The following is an 18,296-nucleotide window of genomic DNA, read 5'->3' on the forward strand; positions in this document are numbered from 1 at the left end:
CTTTTCACGTCTGGAAGATTTTGATTTAACCAGTTTCCTTTTAGTGTTTGCTGAAGAATGGGATCCATCATTGTATCTGAGCTGGTTCCTGGAGAGGATGTTTTAGTAACTCAGATACTTTGGTGCATTGTCTAGGGCCTGGAATTTCTCATCCTTCTAAAAAAAAAAGTTTTTTAAAGGCTTTTTGGGGACTGTGTAGATTTATAGCTGGATGTCTGCCTCAGTGTTTAGGGCTCTGTCTAGGCAGGTTTATGGCGATAAGGCAACGGTGGAAGGTGTAGGAAGAGACCTTTTCATTTAACGGAATGAACATTCTGTTGACTTCTGTTGTTTGGAATGAAGACATGTTGGTTGTTTAATTCTCTGGGTCCCCATGAACGTTTGGATTATAGACATGGCATGCTGTATACCCGCACAACTTTAAACAATGTATAAGTGAGACTATGGGGTTCATTTTATAGAATGCCTCTCTAGAGTTTCTTTAAGTTGAGAGCTCCACTAGTGCATGTTTGTAGATCATGTTAGTGTTTCTTTACAGATATTTAATTACTTAGCTGTGAAAAAAAGAATGAGAAATCTAAAATTAAACTATTGGGAATCTTTGCCCATCTGAAATCACATAGAGATGCAGGAAAGTGTTTTTGAAATTTTAGTGGAAGAGAATGGGGCAATAAGAATGGATTTTTTCAAAGCTTTTTGTATAATGTGTCTTCTGCTACATATTTATTCTGAGCTTGAAGGATGAATTTAGTAAGTGATTTTGGATTCTGTTACAGTGTCTATTTATTTAGTGACTACCTGGTACTCTGCTAGACACACTGGCATATGTTATTTAATTTAGTCCTAATAGGAACCTTGTGTGCTAGGCTAATTATTATATCTCCATTTTATAGCAGATTAAATTCCACGTTTTATTAGAATGTGAGCTGCAGCACCTAGCACTTAATGTGTCTGTTGAATGAATACATTAGGAAAGTTAGATTAGTAAAATTTGGTGATTAGTGAGCATAAGGAGAGATTTAAATCTGAAGAGGGCCTGATAGAGTTTTATCATTAAGGTGACCTTGATTTACCAGGGAGACTTAAGGAATGGATAAGAAGAGAGATGCCCACCAGTTAGTTAACGAGAGGTTCTTAGAGCTCGGTGGTGTGCACACTGGTGGAACTTCATAGAATGTCCTCACACGCGTGACGTCCTGTAATCCCCCAGTCATCTGAAAAGATATGAAAAACAGTAAATGACAGCTTTTGAACACATGAGCAAACCACTGCATGGCTCTCATAGGTAACTTTCTAGAAGGCAACAGGAAGTGTGTAGAGTTGCTAGGGCAATGTCCTTTTGGAACAGTGCACAAAGTCCATGACAAGCATATTCCAGTCTGGGGTCGACTTGTGGGATGTAGTAGCGTATGTCCCCGTTGGGAGCCATTAAGCTAATGCATGAGCTCCCTGGAGACTGGTAGCCTCTCTCAGCATAGCCATCATACCCACAGGTTCATGAGAGTGCAGTGTTAGATGGGACCGTGCACCTTGGCACTGTGCTTGAGACTCTGGTCCTGCTGGATGTGTGGGACCTAAGGGGGTGAGTCCTGTCCAGGATCACACCCAGAGTTAGACACAGAACCTGGATTTCCAGTGCCTTTGGTATTCCTGCCAGTAACCACTGTGCCCCCAGGTGTCACTCAGCTGTGGCTCTCCTAGTGGAGGTGGGTTGGTTCACTCATTCACTCAGCAAATGTGCCAGGAGCCTTGGTGATGACAGTGATTCAGGCAGCCACGGCCCCTGTGCTCCAGCATCCTACATTGAGTTGTAATTGACATATATGACAGTGTATGTATATTATATGCAACCAAACTGGTGAGATGCTGCACCCATTGAGTTCTTAAATTTTTTATTTCGACTTTAAAACAAAAACAACTCACAGACTAAACTCAGTCTTCAGAGTGAAGTTGATTTCCTTAATTTTTGGCTCCTACATGTAAGATTTTTGGTCCCTCCTCTGAACAGTTTATGTCATTGAGCTTCCTTCTCTTTTTGCCTTGAAACTGGCGGGATTCTGAAATGTGGGCACATTTGTTCATTTTCGCATCCACCAAACATCTGGTGTGAGCTTGTGTGTGCCTGACACTGTGCTTGGCATTGAGGAAGATTCCCAGAGGAGGCAGGAGGTTCCTGTCTGGAGGGAAGTCATTTAGTACCAGGTGGAATCTGAATGCTAAAAGAGGGGAATAGATACAGTGTTAGAGGATTTCAGAAGAGTGAGGAATAGCTCCTGGCTGGGATGACACATAGATTTTTTGAATTTTGGAGACGGTAGCTGGATCTTGGAGGATGGTTACGACTTGCCGTGGGAAGATTTAGAAGTGGAGAGGCATTCCAAAGAGAAGGACCTGTGGGAACAAAGGCATGGAGACTTGGGGATTAGCTGGGCTTGACTACAGTGCAGGGTGAATCAAGGTGAATCAGGCGAAATCAAGAGGGGAAGGAGTGCTGGGACAGAGCTCGCAGGGTGGTCCCTTGGTGTGAGGTCAGCGTCTGTCTTGTTTGCAGACATATACCAGCACCTAGAACAGCTCAGCACAGACGGTCCGCTCACAGTTTTGAATTACATGTGTGTTTCTTATTGACAGGTTTTGTGGGTACCTTCTGGGGAGCAGTTTTTATGCATTTAATTCTGTTTTGTGCACATCTCTTAGGTTTAAAATAGCTTGAAGCATGATTTTTCTCTTTATGCTGGTACATCAGAATGAAACTGTGAGTTGTGGCCAGAGAGGTTCTGAAGTCTTCTCTGTATCTGTCTGAAACTCGAACTTTTGGGTTGCAGTCTTAATGCCTGAGATATGCAGAGTGATTGTCTCCAGTATCCTAAGACATCTAAAGAGTCCACTCCGTGAGGCTTGAATATATCTAAAATGTTCTTCCTAGAGAAATGTGGAGAGTGGCTTGTTTCAGCATCTTATCAAGCACTGCTTCAGATAACCTGGTTAACCCATGCCCTTCTCATTTCTTGCAGATGGTCACAAGAACAAAGAAAATATTTGTAGGTGGATTATCTGCGAACACAGTAGTGGAAGATGTAAAACAATATTTCGAGCAGTTTGGCAAGGTAAGCACTGTGTGGAGTTGGATAGCACATGCTAGATCAGTCCTTAGACGTGGCTGCTGGGGCCCCTGCCTCTGCCACAGCTGTGTCCTCAAGAACTTTGTCCTTGAACTTGGCCATCATGATTTAAGTGAAATTCAGCAGGGGCTGAAATGGGAGAGTCCAGCTTGTGGTTGGCACAGTGCCCCACGTGCCTGTAGGAGCAGACAGAGTGGCCTTTTAGTGCGGTTTTGCTGGCATTTGTTGGCCACGTGGGGCCTGTGCTGGGAGCTGGTGATGGCAGCAGCTGGAGAGGGATGCGGGGCTGTGACTCACCGGCAGGAGCTCCCACAGAAGCTGCTAGAGGCCTGTGAGTCGGTGCTGGGCTTCTTCCTTCTGTGCCTTTCTGGAAAATGCATGGAGCCGTCAGGCTCCCTGGGGCCCTTTGCAGATGAACCCTCCCCTGTCAAATGCCCAAGGAGACTCGGGGAAAATGTTGGGCCTGTACCTGTCAGCATTCTCTGACTTGGATGTCTGGAAGACAGCAGTAAAATTATCCCCTGGGCACTGCTGCAGGAACAGGCCGGGACCAATACAAGAGCCCCAGATCAGTCAGGAAACAGGGAGAGATGATGTGTGTGATGGACAGAGAGTCAGACAGACGGACAGGCAGGATATGTAACTTGGGGGATGTGCTTAATTCAGCCTCCTTCTAGTTAGTGGAGGAGATGGTGCCTTCATGAGTGGATTCTTTCTGAGGGTGACACATTGCTCAGATGGCCCTGTTGCCTCGGGGGGACTGACCCTTGTTGGTGTTTGTGTGGTATTCCTCCTCTGGACCCCTATGGGTCCAGGAGGCTGGCCGGTGAGTGGCTGAACTGGCCCTCTGCTTCCTGTGTCTTCGAGTAGTTGTGGACGTTGTCCTGGGAGCCCCGATGTGGAACAGTGTCCTTATGCATGGGTTTGCATCTTCCCTGCCAGAGGGCAGACATGGCAGAGAGCTGTCGAGGCATCTCGAGAAGACCCGGAGCCTGTGCTAAGCTCTGTCACTCATTTCCTCCAGCAATGGTGTCACCCTCGCCATGGGTGATGCAGAGGCACAGCCGCCCACTGGCTGGGCTGAAGGTTCTGTGCTTCATATTTGTTTGCCCAGGGCAATGGGCAGTAATGACCCTGTCCCCAGGTGTGGCTGTTTGTGAGCTACTGCCTGGGATGAGGGCCATGACCTTTATTTAGCCTCAAAATGGAGATTTTCCTGTCTCTGGTGTTAATCAATTTCTGCACGGATGGGAGACCATGCAACAAAGAGGAACTGGCCTCCTCCAGCCCAGCCTTGCATTCCTAATGGCACTGAACTGCCCTACCAGGTCTTGTGAAAGCTGCCTTCCCAACGGCCCTTTCTGGCATTGCCAGCTGGGGGCTGATTCATTCTGGCTGGTTCTGAAAAATAACTAAGTGTGTTGGTGACCATGTATGTTCTAGCACTTCTCTCTTCAAGACTGGTTTAAAGCACCAAGGGGGTTTGTCCTTTACCCAGCCCCACCCGGCCTAGGGAGCGGGATTGGAAATAATTAAATGAGACAAGTCCAGCTTGCATAATGGAAAGCTCTGGAGGGTGAGCCCTCTCTGCTATCCTTCTGCCTTTAAAACCAGTCCAGGGGTAGTGTTTGCAAACACGAGGTGGGATTTCTTTTTCGAGCCATGACCTGCCTTGGAATCTCCTGAGCCTATTTGTGTCAGAGAAGTTGACGCTGCCCAGATGAGCTGTTAGAGTATTCCAGACAGGCTTCTGCTTGCCACCACGCAGTGCATCTCGGCCCTGGGTTTCTTCCTCTCTTTTTTTTTTCTATCTCTCTTCTTTCTCTCTTTCGGTCCCTCTTTCTGTTGTTTTTCATTAACACTTACAGTTGTGACCCAGTTTGCTGGCAGTGGGACGCCCTGCAAGCTCGGGCCATGCCCACAGTGTCACCATCTCTGCCCTGCGAACAGTTGTCCTTCTGTCTGGGAAGCAGTCACAGACCATCTTCCCTGGCATGGCACTTGCCTGGTCTGAAGCTGCCCAGTTAATTTTGCAGTAACGTTAGTGGATTCCAGCAGGATGTGTAAACTTCTCAAGTATTTTATTGAAGGACTATTGAAAGGCTTTTGAATGTATCACAACCATAACACCCATCTTTGCTCATGTTTAGTAGACTGTGTCATACATATGCTCTGTGCATTGTCTGAGTCTGTCTTCAGAGTAGTTTATTTCTCATTTGGCTGGTGGCTAATGTTAGGTTTGTGTCCCCTTGGGCTGGGCTCACCACCTCTCAGGATTCTGATTTAATTCGTTTGAGTCCAGAATGATCAAAGCAGGGGAGACTGCTGCTGGGCCTTAGGAGCAGTGACTAATCCAGCAGCTGTGAAAGGAGGTAACAGGTAAATTGACAAACTGACTCAACCCTTTGGTAGTTTATATTCTGGTTGAAGGAAACAGAACATACACACACGTGTGCGCACACACGCACACACTTGCATGAAGTATACTAACACACACGCACACACATATGCTCACACACATTCCTAACTGTGTGATCTTGTTTTGGGCTATCTTCAAAACTACTGCAAATTAGTGTGGTGTAATTTTATTATTTATAGTCAGTGCTTATAAAGTGTTGGATATTGGGCCAGGATATTTACTTCCATTATCTCATTTATTTTTTCTCTGGGAGGCTGGTGGTGGTATTGCAGATTGTTAAATGGGGTGGCAGTGGGATTGTGTCTTGAACTCAAGGTCACAGCCCCCTGAGACGAAGAGCTGGATGCAGACTCCCCCTCCAGGCCTGTCTGAGAACAGAACTTGTACTCTGCACCCTGTTCCAACTGCTGATCAATCCCCAGGGTGGGAAGGATGCAAAGCACAGGAAGAGATAGTGCACTTGTTTGTGCTCAGGGACAGTGCTGGAACCTGGACATGCATCTCCTCCTCTTTTCACCTGCAGAGTGGGTATCGATGTCATCCTGCCCATTTGGCAGAGGTGGACAATAAAGGTCAGGGAGATTAAGTCTCAGCAAAGGTCGCCCAGATAAGGCAGTATAAGAGCTAGAATTCATACCCTACTTCTTCCTCCAAGTCTAGAACTTTCCATCCTTCCATAACCTCCATGCAGGATGTGCCACTCTCTTTTTAGGTTTCCTCTCTGTCATTCTTCTCTCCTCTGCCTCTTCCCATCCTGCTTGAGGTGGCAGCTGCTTCAACTGTTTATTTCAGGTGGCAACCAAGATGCCTAAGACTGCTATCAAGGGGCTGAGCTTAGGGAGTTTAAATATGTCATTACTGTAAGTGGAGTGGGGACCAAATGACACACCGAGAGCTTTAAATAACTCAAATTGGAGGCTTGTAAACCCTTTTGTGCTTTTCTCCCAGAAGATCTATATCCTCACCCCTCCCCCATTCCCCAAAGTTAGAGACGTTATTACTTGTTTATAGTTAGGTGGGATCATGAAGTGTGGCCATTAGCATATGGACTCTACCAGCTTGGATGGCTGTCCTCACCCCTGGGTAGCGTTCTGGTGCTGTCATTGGAGAAGGGTAAGGTAGATGGTATTCCAGGCTTTCATGCTGGGCCTGACAGTGGGATGACACCCCTCTGACACCTTGACAGGTTATTTCTTTGCTGGCCTCTGTTTCTCTTCTGGGAGAAGGAGTTGGAAAACTTGTAAAGGGCCAGATATTAAATATTTTTGGCTTTGCAAACCCTATGGTCTCTGTTGCAGCTACTCCTGCTATTGTAGGGCGAAAGCAGCCATAACCAACATGTAAGCAAATGGGTGTGGTTGTGTTCTGATAAAACTTTATTTACAAAAATAGGTGCCAGGCCAGATTTGGCCTGTGGGCCATACATAGTTTGCTGACCTCTGGACTGAGTTATTCCAAGGGTCGGTTTGGGGCTTGAAAAGTCAGTAATGTAGAAAGTGTTTAAATGTAAGTAGATTATAATCCAAGGTATCTATAGGCTGTAACCAAAATAATACATTATCAGTAGGAGTGAGCACGGTATGTAATATACAAACAGTCTTAGTCTGGGCTTCATGATGGAGAGACTGTAAAGGGATTCTTTTTTTGGAAAAAGCCACTATTTATAAACTAGAATCTTCATCCTGTGAATAAGGCGCAGAAAACCCGTATAGTATTTCCATCTCCCTGTTTATTGTGCTAGATGTAAATTAATGAAACTCAGAATTTGTGAGGTTCAGCTTTTACTATGAAGATACTTTCCTATGTGTTAATGTTTCTGAATAAGAGTTACATGTGCTTGGTGTGAAGCTTTTTAATGTATATTTAAATGTGCATCTCAAGGATGTCAAGTGGGATAGGTGGCATATCTATTGTGTGGGTGATGAAACCAGCGTTGAGAAAGGGGAAGACATTGAGATCACGCAGCCCGTGCTGGATAGAGTCTGGAGAGTCACTCGATCTTGCACAACTTACTCCTCGCCTCTCTCCACTGCTTATAAAACCTCGTCTCCTGCCTCCCACTTCACCACTAAGCAGCCTCTTACTTGGAGCAGGTTTTGTTCATTTGTCAGAAACGTTGATATGCAGTAATTTATTTTACCGCCTTGGATTTCTTGGTGGACGTTATCTGTGTTCATGATTTCATACCTACAGGAATGATGTATATAGACCATTCCAAAAGATGGCAGGTAAGTGATGCTCCGGATATGCCCGCACAGCCCCAGACGATGAATTGGCCCGTTCTCCATCCGCAGAGCCACCTGGAAGAGCCCAGCTTGGTAATTAAAGTACACCCGATCAAAGAAAACTCCGTGTACACGGGCTTCCTCCTTCTCCCCTTTAGGCCCCTCCTTCAAGTACTGGTTTCTTAAATTCTCACTTATGGGATTTTGGAGATCAGAAAGAAGCCTTTAAACTTAATGAATTCCCGGCTTCATCCCGGATGGAGCAGTTCCGCACGTGGCAGCTGGCCGTCCCCTGCGATGACGGGGCTGCGTGGTGCTGAGCTGGCTAGGTGGCTCTCACTTTATAGAACTCCTGTGGAAGCAAAGCAGTCTGTGTTTGGAGGCTTCCAATTATACTTCACATGGTGAACTGTGTAATGAGTTTGGAAGACTTATGCTTAGTCATTGGTTTATCCTAATCGGCTTTGGCTTTCCCCAACAACAAAGTGAGCTTATTTTGCTAAGCTGAAACGACTCTGCACCCTTTGTTCCTGCCTTTTATTGTCTCATTCCTTTCATTCTGTTTTACGGCCAAAGTTCTGTTTCATTAGGCCTACAAGTCATTTCCAATTCAGTGGGCTGCTACAATCCGGCCTTTATCACTCGGCTGCCCTGGTTCCCATGTCCCTTCTGGGCCAGTGCCCGAGTTTGTGGTTTGACATGAGGGCTTTAACCCCTTCCTGTGCCAGCCCCTCATTGTGGCAGATTGGGAGAAAAGACCTTCAAGGAAATGGTTTGCAAAGTTACACCCTGTAGGTCTCCTCAAAGGGGAGCTCCGTGGAAGTAAGGGAAAGGGTTCTGGGAGCCCTTTGTGTTGGGTTTGGGTTGTGTGGGGGGCCTATGAAACTTAATTTGAGCTCCAGAGAGTGGTGCCTGAAAGCTTTTTGGGGGGGGCAAAAAGGAAAACAAGAACGAATTGGCTTTTTAATATAATGAGATCTCATTTATTCCACTTGTGTGGGGGACCGTCGGATGCATGTTCTGAGGAAGCGTTTGACGCCTCTTATTTTCTAGCTCTGGGTTTCATGTGCAGGTGCGATGTGGTGTTTCCACGGCCACCGCTCAGGTCTCCTTTTGATACTGTATGTGTGAGGAGAGTCATACCTAGAATACAAATACCGTAAGCCTTTGAAACTTGAAAGGCAAGAGATCTGTGAGGAAATAAGTAAGCAAGTCACCACATTCCTGAATGTGGACTGCGATCCCGAAGGTAGCATGTTATTGCTTCCAAATGTGCATTGTAGATAAACGGAGCTCTGTGTTGTGTGTGTTTCCCTCCGACAACAAGGCCTGGAAAACAAAAGTCCTGTGTGTCCTTCATGGGCATCAGAGCTCCCATGAGGCTCTCGTCTTTTGAAGTGGTTTGTGCAGGTGGATTGACTGGAAGTCATCAGCTTCCTGGGCCTCGCCTGTCATCTGGAGAGCCTGGACCTTCTTCATTTATAACTATAGGGTGGACCAGGCAGGACCATCTTCCCCCGCTGTCCCTGACTGGCCATGCTGAAGGCTGCTTTTGTGTTTAAATTTCCTTTCTATAGCAGCCCAGAACAAGGCCAACACTGTCCCCGTGTTTTATTAATTCTCTGTCTGGTTTGTGTCAGTGTCTCCCTTCAGAAGTGTGTCATACAGGGAGGGGACTCTATTTGCCCCCTGGCAGTTAGCAGACAGGAGCATCCTGCCTCATCTGGCTGCCTCCTCCCTCTAGGCCAGGTGGCAGCAAGCAGAAGTAATGCGAGCCTTGGGCTCTGCAGGTAAACCCTCCTGCTGAACAACTTTGTGTTTTGCGGGTGAACTTTTCCTCTGCAGACCAATTTCAGCTACAGCCAGTGGAGGCTGTTGAGTTAGAAATAGATTGAGCACCCTAACCTCACGTCTCTTAAACCATCATATTTTTGCTTCAGAAAAGGAGCTCCTGAAATAGTGAGTTTCTAGGAAAACTTCCCATTTCCCTTTTAGTGCATAAAATATAGCCAGCTGTTGTTAGGCAAAGGCATCAGACATTATTATTGCCCTGTTAACAGTGTTTTAAAATACACAAGTAGAGAAACAGGATGCCTTCTGGGTAGCAAGCTGGGGAAACTTTGAGATTATGCTAATCAAGTGCCAAGTTCATTTGTATATTAGGTAGAAGAATAAGGCCCAAACTTTTGGGTTTTGCTGTTTAATAATGTTTCCCAGTTAGCTTTACTTAATTTTTCTGCTGGGGCAAGAAGAGAAAGGCCAGGGGCAGGGGAGTCCTTGAGTACAAAGGAGTTAATGAGCCCAGGCTGGGTAGGGGTGGGGGTGGGTCTGAAGTACTCCCCAGCCTCACCTTCCCAGAGTCCTCCTGGGTCCTCTGAAGACGTCACTTTCAATGGAGTCGTTAGCATGAGAAAGAAAGCCTTTCTCTTCCTAGATGTAGTTCAGTGGGAACTGCAAGTTTACCAGGAATCATGGTTCAGGCTTGTGCCAGTGGGTGCAAGGGGTGGTTCTTATGGAAGAGAAAGCTCTCAGTTCATTCAGACTTGGCACAGAAATTGAACTCTGTTGTTTGGCGAAGCGAACATTGATATGGAGATTCCCACCCACCCCCCACTCCGTCAATAGGATACCCCATTACATCGGTGTGTGCTTTTCTTTTTTCTTCCTTTTTCTTTCCCTTTTTTTCCTTCTTTTGTCCTCTCAGAGTGTCTCTGTAGAATGGCCAGATTTGTCAAGTTACCGCCCTCTAAATTTTTATGGCTCTCTATATTCAGACTTGGTATTTGTGAATTAGCTAAACGTGGGCTGCCAATCTGTACTTTATTTACATTCGAAGCCATGATAGTGAGAGCCCCAGAAAAAATGTTAATATGCAGCAAGAGGCAGAAGGGTTGAGTTTCTGACTGTTGCTAACCTCGCCACTGCCTTTAAAACCAATCATGAGGCACACGGCTGATATTTAATAGCTTTTAGCTGATTATTTTTCTTCTCCTCCTCTTTCTTTTCTATCCAAGTTGACCTGGGTGTACTTGAGCGGAAATGAAGTCATCCAAATGCCGAATTAGAATAATCACAGGCCTCTAAGAATGAAATGGAAGCAGAGATTAAATGGTGGAGAGAAAGCGGGCATTAATAAGCACCAGGAAAACTTTGCATAAAATAAATAGGAGATTGGATAGATTGAATTTTTGTGTATGCTGCTTCCATTTTTTTCTCCACTTTGTGTTGTCTTCCATGAGTCAAGTTACTGGCAAAGTGGGATCTGATTTGCCCTAAGTCCACATACCTTCTGCAGCCTAGGATACCTGCAACCTTTCTTTTTGGTGGGGTGTTTGTGTGACCATGATGTTTCCAGGGTGGAAGAATCTGGGTGGAAGAGTTGTTACCAGCAAGGGTTGATGATTACTTGTCGCAAGTGGTGGGGAGGAGACAGATGGAGGAGGAGAGAGGATGGGAAACAATACACAGCAGGCAAACTTAGTATTATTAATGGATTCCTGGTTGTAGAGAGAAAAACTGGCAGGATGAAGGTAGTGTGTCTGACCATCCTGGTTTACCTGAGACTAAGGGGCTTACCAGGAGCTTGGGACTTGTAAACCAGGATGAATTGGTCACCCTAAATAAAGGGGAGGTGGGAGTAGTCCAGACACTTGGCCTGACACTGTAGAAGGGTCAATATCTTCCTTGACCACTTTTTAAATATTCCTTCCTGTGTGTTCCGGAACACTTACTTCACACTTATTTACATTCTGCCTTCCTGATTTAACCCAGCAACTGGGACAGGAGCCAGCATAGGACCCGCAAGAGCACAGGCCAGTAAGTGTTAAATGAGCGAGCAGCCTGCGGAAGGCAGGACAGACAGACAGACCCATAGTTGCCAGGGCAAGCTCATGATTGAGCTGGAGGGTAGCACCCCTTTGGGCTCCTACGTGGACATTATTTCTATGTCTCTTGAAAATAAAAAATTCTGCCCCAGTGTAGTGAAAAGTGAGCGTCTTGTAGTTAAAGAGAGAAATAAGGATTTAATTAGATTAAAAACCCAGCAGAGTGGTTTGTTTACAGGAAGTCGTTTTTAGGTGGTCTGTTGTAGAAGATGTAATTTGTGCATGTAGATTAGTTGTAAATTAGAGATTTTTGGTTGTTGAGGTTGCTGACGGTCTTTTGTAATTGGCAGCAGAGGTAAATATTTTCAGTCTTGCTTATGGAGTGTTAGCATTTGAAAAAACAGTTTAAGGTGCTTTTCACTAAAGGAAAAATAAACGAGAACATGGAATGGTCAGAGACGGGCTTCTGGATCTTATTCCCAGCTTTCTTATAGAGTGGCAGAAGGGTGTGGTGAGTAGCGGGGAGCTGAAGTGCTGGAGTAGTTGCAAAGGAGCTTGCACGTTCTTTGATATGGAAACAGATATTTTAAATTCTTATCTTTAAAAAAGACCACCGCACTTTTTTAATGGACAGACTTGTTTTAGTAGCAAAAAAGAAGGTTTACTGATGTGATAGTTCTCCATTCCAACTATGTTGGGTCTGTGTTCAGATTCAGGGATTCCTGTTTGCCTGAACCTTTCATGTGTCTTACCTTGTAATGGTGCCAGCAGCCCTGTGAGGTAGGAGGATTAGCCCCATTTTAAAGTTAGGAAAGGAAGGCTTGGAGAGCGTAAATGACTTGTATTGAACCTATCATCCAGGTAGGTTCAATTCCTGACCTTCCGGTAAGGAGTCCTGAGTTTGTTACACCACCTGCGTGGCTCATGCCGGGGCTGCCTCCTTTGGGTGCATGGGGTGCCCCGACCAGCAGTGTGCATCACCACAGAATTACTGTGGCACACCTTCCAGGAAGATGACTATTACTTTATGGTTGTTTGTTTAAAACGTAATAGAATAAATATTATGGTACAGAATCCAGAATTTGCATACTCCTTTTTGGAAAAAGAGACTTTGAAATACTTCAAGATAGCTTTTGGCTACCTCAGCTTCTGTTCCTGGTCATTCTGGAGTGTCCCTTAATTTACCTGACCATTAGGAGTACTTGGGTAGAAAAGTTGAGAATCGTTACTGTTTACTGCTTAGCATAGGCCTTGGCAAACTTTTTCTGTAAGGGGCCAGATAACTATTTTTAGTTTTGTGGTCCAGATACTCTTACAGCCACTCAACTCTACCATTGTATTATGACAACAGCCAAAGACAATATGAAAATGAATGGTTGTGGCTATGTTCCAATAAAACTTCATTTTCAGAAACCAGGAGGCTGCTGGATTTGAACATCAGGCCATAGTTTGGTGACCCATAGTTTGACAACCCTTGGGTTTAGCATATTGCCTGGTAATATGGGCATTGGTTAGTTATACTCAGATTGTCTGGTATCAAATCCAACTCATCTGTTTGCTAACTCTGTAACCTTGGTGTAGTGGACTGAATTATGTCCCCCCAAAACTCACTGAAGCTTGAATTGTGTCCCCCAAGTTTTATGCATTAGAAACTTAGCCTCTACTGTGACTGTTAAGAGGGTGGAAAATCTTATTATGGTAATTGAAAGGTGGAGCCTTGAAGAGGTCATTGGATTGTAGGACTGTGCAGTAGTGAATGAATTAAAAATGCTGGTCAGGGGCGTGGTTCTGAGGGCTTTAAAAGAAGAGAAGTGTCTGTCTTTCTCGCTCTCTGTGCTCTCTCTGCTTCCACATCTTGCAATGTGAGACCCCTGGGTCCCTCTCACCATCACCAGATGGACTTTGGACTTCCTAGCCTCAGAAACTGTAAGCAGTAAATGTTGTTTTTCTTTACAAATCACCCAGTTCCAGGTATTCTGTTAAAGCAACAAAAACGGACTAATACACTTGAGCAGGTCATTTAACTTCTTTCTACCTCAGTTTCTTTTTCTGCAAAATGGGGATGATGATGGCACTTACTGCATAGGATTGTCGTGAGAATGAGCTAATGCATACATAGTTTCTAGCATCGTGCCAGAAACAGAGTAAGTGTCTAAAAAACATTACAAACATTAGCTGCTAATGTTTTTCATTTACAACCTCTGAGTCTCAGGTCCTCTGAGATTCTGGACTTACCTATTTGGTCCTCTCCAGCAGTATGTCTGCTCGTGCAACAGCCTACACAAACACATACACCCACCCACCCACAAACTTCCATCTTTCCCATCTGTTCTCTGGGTGGTAACTCAATTCTTCCACTCGCTTCTTGGGGATGACGCAAATTGAAAGCCCTTCCTGGATCCTCTCAGCATAAAGATGAAGATTCGATTTTGTGTAATTTTGGATGGGAGGTACCTTAAATCCAATCCAGCTACCCTGATGCTTCCAGTTTGTGGAATTGACCTTCAGATTGCTCTGGCTTTGATGGAAAATGTTGAACTGATATGGGCCAAAAGAAAATTCTGGTTGGACCCTTCTGATGAACTCTTTAAACTTTTTTGAATAATTAAATAATTTTTGGGGTAGGGTAGACTGTCTAGAAATTGTCCCAATATCATTTAGCTGATGTTTATTTAAATATATTTTTATATATTGATCTGCTAATCTGTTTATTGTGTTTAGCCTCTTGGGAGAGCTTTGTACATTCTCATTGAAGTTTCCTTCTCTTTTACATATGATTCTAATAAGCTTAGTTTTCTGGCTTCTTTTGAATTTATAGCAAATATTAAGGGGTAGGAAGATGTTAATAAACTCTGTGTAAACCTGGAGGGAAAAAGCTATAGTAACAAAGAGCCTTCGATCTTAACAGGCTCCACATATTCAGGACCGTTTAGTGCAGGGAAACAGCCATCCTTCCTCATTAGGCCCAGATAGCATCGCATCTATAGCTCCCGCATCATTCATGTGTTCATTGATTCATTCAGCACATCTCGATTATCTTCTGAACACCAGGCACTGAGATAGGGGCCAGGGGCACATCCGTGAATGAAACAGACAAGATCCCTGCTTACTTGTAGCTTAAGTTTTAGCAGGGGGTGTAGGTGGGGAAAGACCAGCCAAAAGCAAGTAAATACATAATAAAAATAATTGCAGTAAAGAAAACAAACCAGGAGCTGAGAGAATCCATGATGGGAATACAAAAGAGAGAATCTTGGCTTCTCAAGAAAAAATTCAAATATGTGTAGCCTCTTTGTCACTACTAGACTCTGAGTTCCACCAAGGTGGAGTTCGGTCTGTTTACTCTCTGAGTAGCACCAGAACTGGCCCAAGGCCTGGGTGGTAATTGGTGCTCAGTAAATAGTGGTGGAATGAATGGACCCTCTGTATCGGAGGGCAGGGCTGTGCCAGTTATTGGGGAAGGAGTTTCAAATGGTAAAAATATGATTTTTCTTTTAAAAATGGGGCTTTAAGAGAATATATTCAGCTATCTGTAGCATTTCCTGTGTGGAACCCACTATTCCTCTGCAGCTCAGGATGAATTAGCTACTTCCACCCTACAGTAAGAGCTCACTAGAACTAAGGGAATATTTGGGCAAGGTGAGCTGGTCAGCAAGGCCTTTCCAGAGCAGGGAGATTCTCAGGTAGGTCTTGGCGTAGAGGGTAGACACACAGCTGCCCCAGAGAAGGTGAGGGGAGGGTAAAAATTGGGATATACTTCTCATGTTTAATCTTTTCCCCAGCTCTGCTTTCTGTTTTTGGTCTAAGAAAAGCAATGGACTTGCTGAATGGGAGGTGTCAGGGTGTGTGATTTTCAAAAGCTAGGGAGAGCACTGACTCCTCTAGGCTCATAGGTGTGTGGATTCTCCAGGGTGGGGGGACTAGGCAGGTGTTGGGCACTTTCTCCCCTAGACTTGTCCGTTTTGTGATGAGTCAGGCTGGGGAATGAAAACGGGCCTAACGACATTAAGCTAAGCACAGACATCGCTGATGTTGGGAAATCTGGCTGTGGATGGAGAGGATTTGTTTGTGGGAATGTTTTTCACTCTTGAAAGAGCAGAGGGACACCATCAGCATTTATTGCCAGGCTATTGGGAATTGTCTGGATTTTGTGGGATGAAATCGAACGATTCTGGACTTTGGATTCAGGTAGACCTGAGTTTGAATCCAGATGTCCCCAATTTGCTATTAGCATTGCGACCTCGGACTGTTGAATTAACTGTCCTGAGCCTCTTTTCTCTTCTGTTAAGTAGGGGTACAGTACCATTCACAGGGGGCATGTAAGAGCGAAAGGGGACTAGTTTGCCAGTGCCTGGCACATGGGCACTCAGTGGGAGTCTCCCCTCCCACTTTCCCCTCGGCTTCTCTCTCTCTATATCACACACCCACACCCCTCCACACATGCACCATGTTTCTGAACTCCCAAATTGCTGACTTCCACCAGGTTTAGCCCCTCTGACAACCCCCTGACCTTAATCTGCACAAAGCACTTCCGATGTGCCCAGTGGATGATTTTTGAGTTTTTAAGGGATTAGTATCTTAGTTGCTCCTAGTCTCTGCTCCCATCCCTCCACAGCCATCGGCTCTGACAAATCCTGAGCCCTAGAAGTCCTGCATCTAAGATCCTGCTAGATTTAACCCAGCTGGAGCTACTGTGGGGGGAGACCGATGGAGGATTTGGCTTTTTTTCCTTTCATGCTAATGAAGTGAATATGGGAAGGAGTCACAATATTTTCTTTCCAGGCAAAGAAATGTTGTAGTAGGAGAAACAGCATGCAGGAGAAGCAAATGTGATCTTACTGGATTCTCTCAAGGGAGGAATAGGACAAATTGTTAGCTTCTGTTGAGAAGATAATGCTCTCACTATGATAAATGCCAAGTTTCTATTAAAAACCACCATCTTAACAGTGACGTCCCTCAGTACTCTGTGCGTTCCTGGCAGCAGAAGCCAGAGGAAAAGCAGAGGAAAGAAGGTATTTGTAGGGGGGTTGTTTGTTCGCAATGAGAAATCAGTTTAAAGCAAATGAGACAGTGCATTAAAGATGTTCTTTTAAGGCAGTTATAAAACTAACTGGAGTGTTCCACCGTGGCCTCCTCTTAAAACACACCTGTGGGGAGACTTCCACCCTCAATAAATATTTCTTGCATATGACTCAAATTAAAGGAGGCACGTGGGACTGGAAAGCCGCCTACAATAATTTCCCCTCCCATAGGAAGTAGCCAGTGTATTTCACTTGCAAGTTATTTTACAAGGCCTGTTCTGATAGAAGGGGCTGCCTTCTATTGCACTGGGATTTTTCTAGTACTGTCTGTAACACCCCTTCTTGACAAGGGCGTGTCTGGTTGTATTTCATTGAACACCACTCCCTTGAAGAGCTTCTGTTTTTAATTGCCTTTTTGGGGGTGCTTTATGCTGATATCTCTTAGCCATTTCAGCTTGGCTGGTCTGCTTCATAGGCCTGTGTTCAGGGAGACCTTCAGCTTAGTTGGGGGGGACTTCCTGAGGGGCTGGACCATTCAGGAGCTCTGAGGATGCTGGAGACAATGGGAACAGCTGGAGGGGGAGGAAAGAGGTCTCCTTCAGCTGTTGTTTGAGAGGCCCTGAGGTGCTCATGCTTGTCCAGCCGTCCTGTGTACCATAATCCAATTCTAGGTGTAGGCTCCATGCTGGGTGGGGTCACAGAGATGAGCGGGGCTGGGGGCCTGCCCACGAGGGGCGTGCTGTTGAGGTGTGGAGGTGGCGATAGACAGAACTGCAGTGTAGTGTGGTGAGTGCAGCGAGAGGAGGCCAGGAGCCTGCCAGCTGTCAGTGGCAGTGGAGATGGTCATTGCTGCTGTTGAGCTCCTTCTTGTGCCTCCATCCTTGACAGGTGCCATCTTGTCTGTTCCCTAAGGCAGCCTTTGGAAGCGGGCCATGTCTTCTGCTCAGTCAGCACCAACCTGAGTGCTGACTTGGAAAAGGTGCCTGGCAGACATTTATTCTGGGTTCCGAAGGGACCACTTTGACGCAAGTGTTGGCACAGAAGGTGGGATGAAGCCCACTGTGTGACTTTCCTCACACGCTCAGGATGTAGCAGCCCTGTCGGTGCCCACTTTGGAAAGAACCAAATGGAGATTGTCCACTTCAGTGGACTTGGAAGGGTGTTTGGCTTTATCAGCTAGAGAACAGGGAGGGAGGCAGTTCAGATCACAATGCCTGGATTTACGTTGCCCAAATATATTAACTGCTGAGGACACACTCAGGATTTTAAAGACTCTCCCCTTCTTGCTAAGTTCGGTTTCTTCTCCGAGATCTTATGCCTCACCCCCACCAGAAGCTACAAGCCAGGCTTGCTTGTTTGTTTGGTCCATAAGTGGAGCAGTGGACAGTATATTTTTATACTAAAGAACCTCAGGGAACATTAGTCAGGGTGTCTCAGTTATAATCCAGTCTCATTATTGCTTCCCAGATGCATTTAACATGGGATCTGCTGGTGAAGGGATTTGGCAGCCTAAGGAAATTGACAAAGTTGACTCCTCAGATGCACCCAGGACAGAATGACAGTTGAAGTCACTGGTTTTCTGCTAAAACCATAACTTAACCACTGGTTGAAAGTTTGTATTAAAGTGTCCCAAATAAAATGTATTAATTCTAGATGCCTTTAAAAAAAAAAAAAAAAGACAAAGAGAA

General features: G+C 45.3%; 1 protein-coding gene across 9 annotated transcripts in view; it reads left to right on the forward strand.

The window, feature by feature from the left end:
• MSI2 (musashi RNA binding protein 2) overlaps window positions 1–18,296 on the forward strand; it is a 380,675-nt gene that overhangs the window by 123,742 nt on the left and 238,637 nt on the right. For all 9 annotated transcript variants that reach the window (XM_063113166.1, XM_063113164.1, XM_063113163.1 and 6 more), the window contains exon 6: window positions 3,015–3,107. In XM_063113166.1, coding sequence (XP_062969236.1) covers window positions 3,015–3,107 — 93 coding nt within the window. The remainder of the gene's footprint in view (window positions 1–3,014; window positions 3,108–18,296) is intronic.

The sequence above is a fragment of the Cynocephalus volans genome, chromosome 10, assembly GCF_027409185.1.
Source record: "Cynocephalus volans isolate mCynVol1 chromosome 10, mCynVol1.pri, whole genome shotgun sequence".
Lineage (NCBI taxonomy): Eukaryota > Metazoa > Chordata > Mammalia > Dermoptera > Cynocephalidae > Cynocephalus > Cynocephalus volans.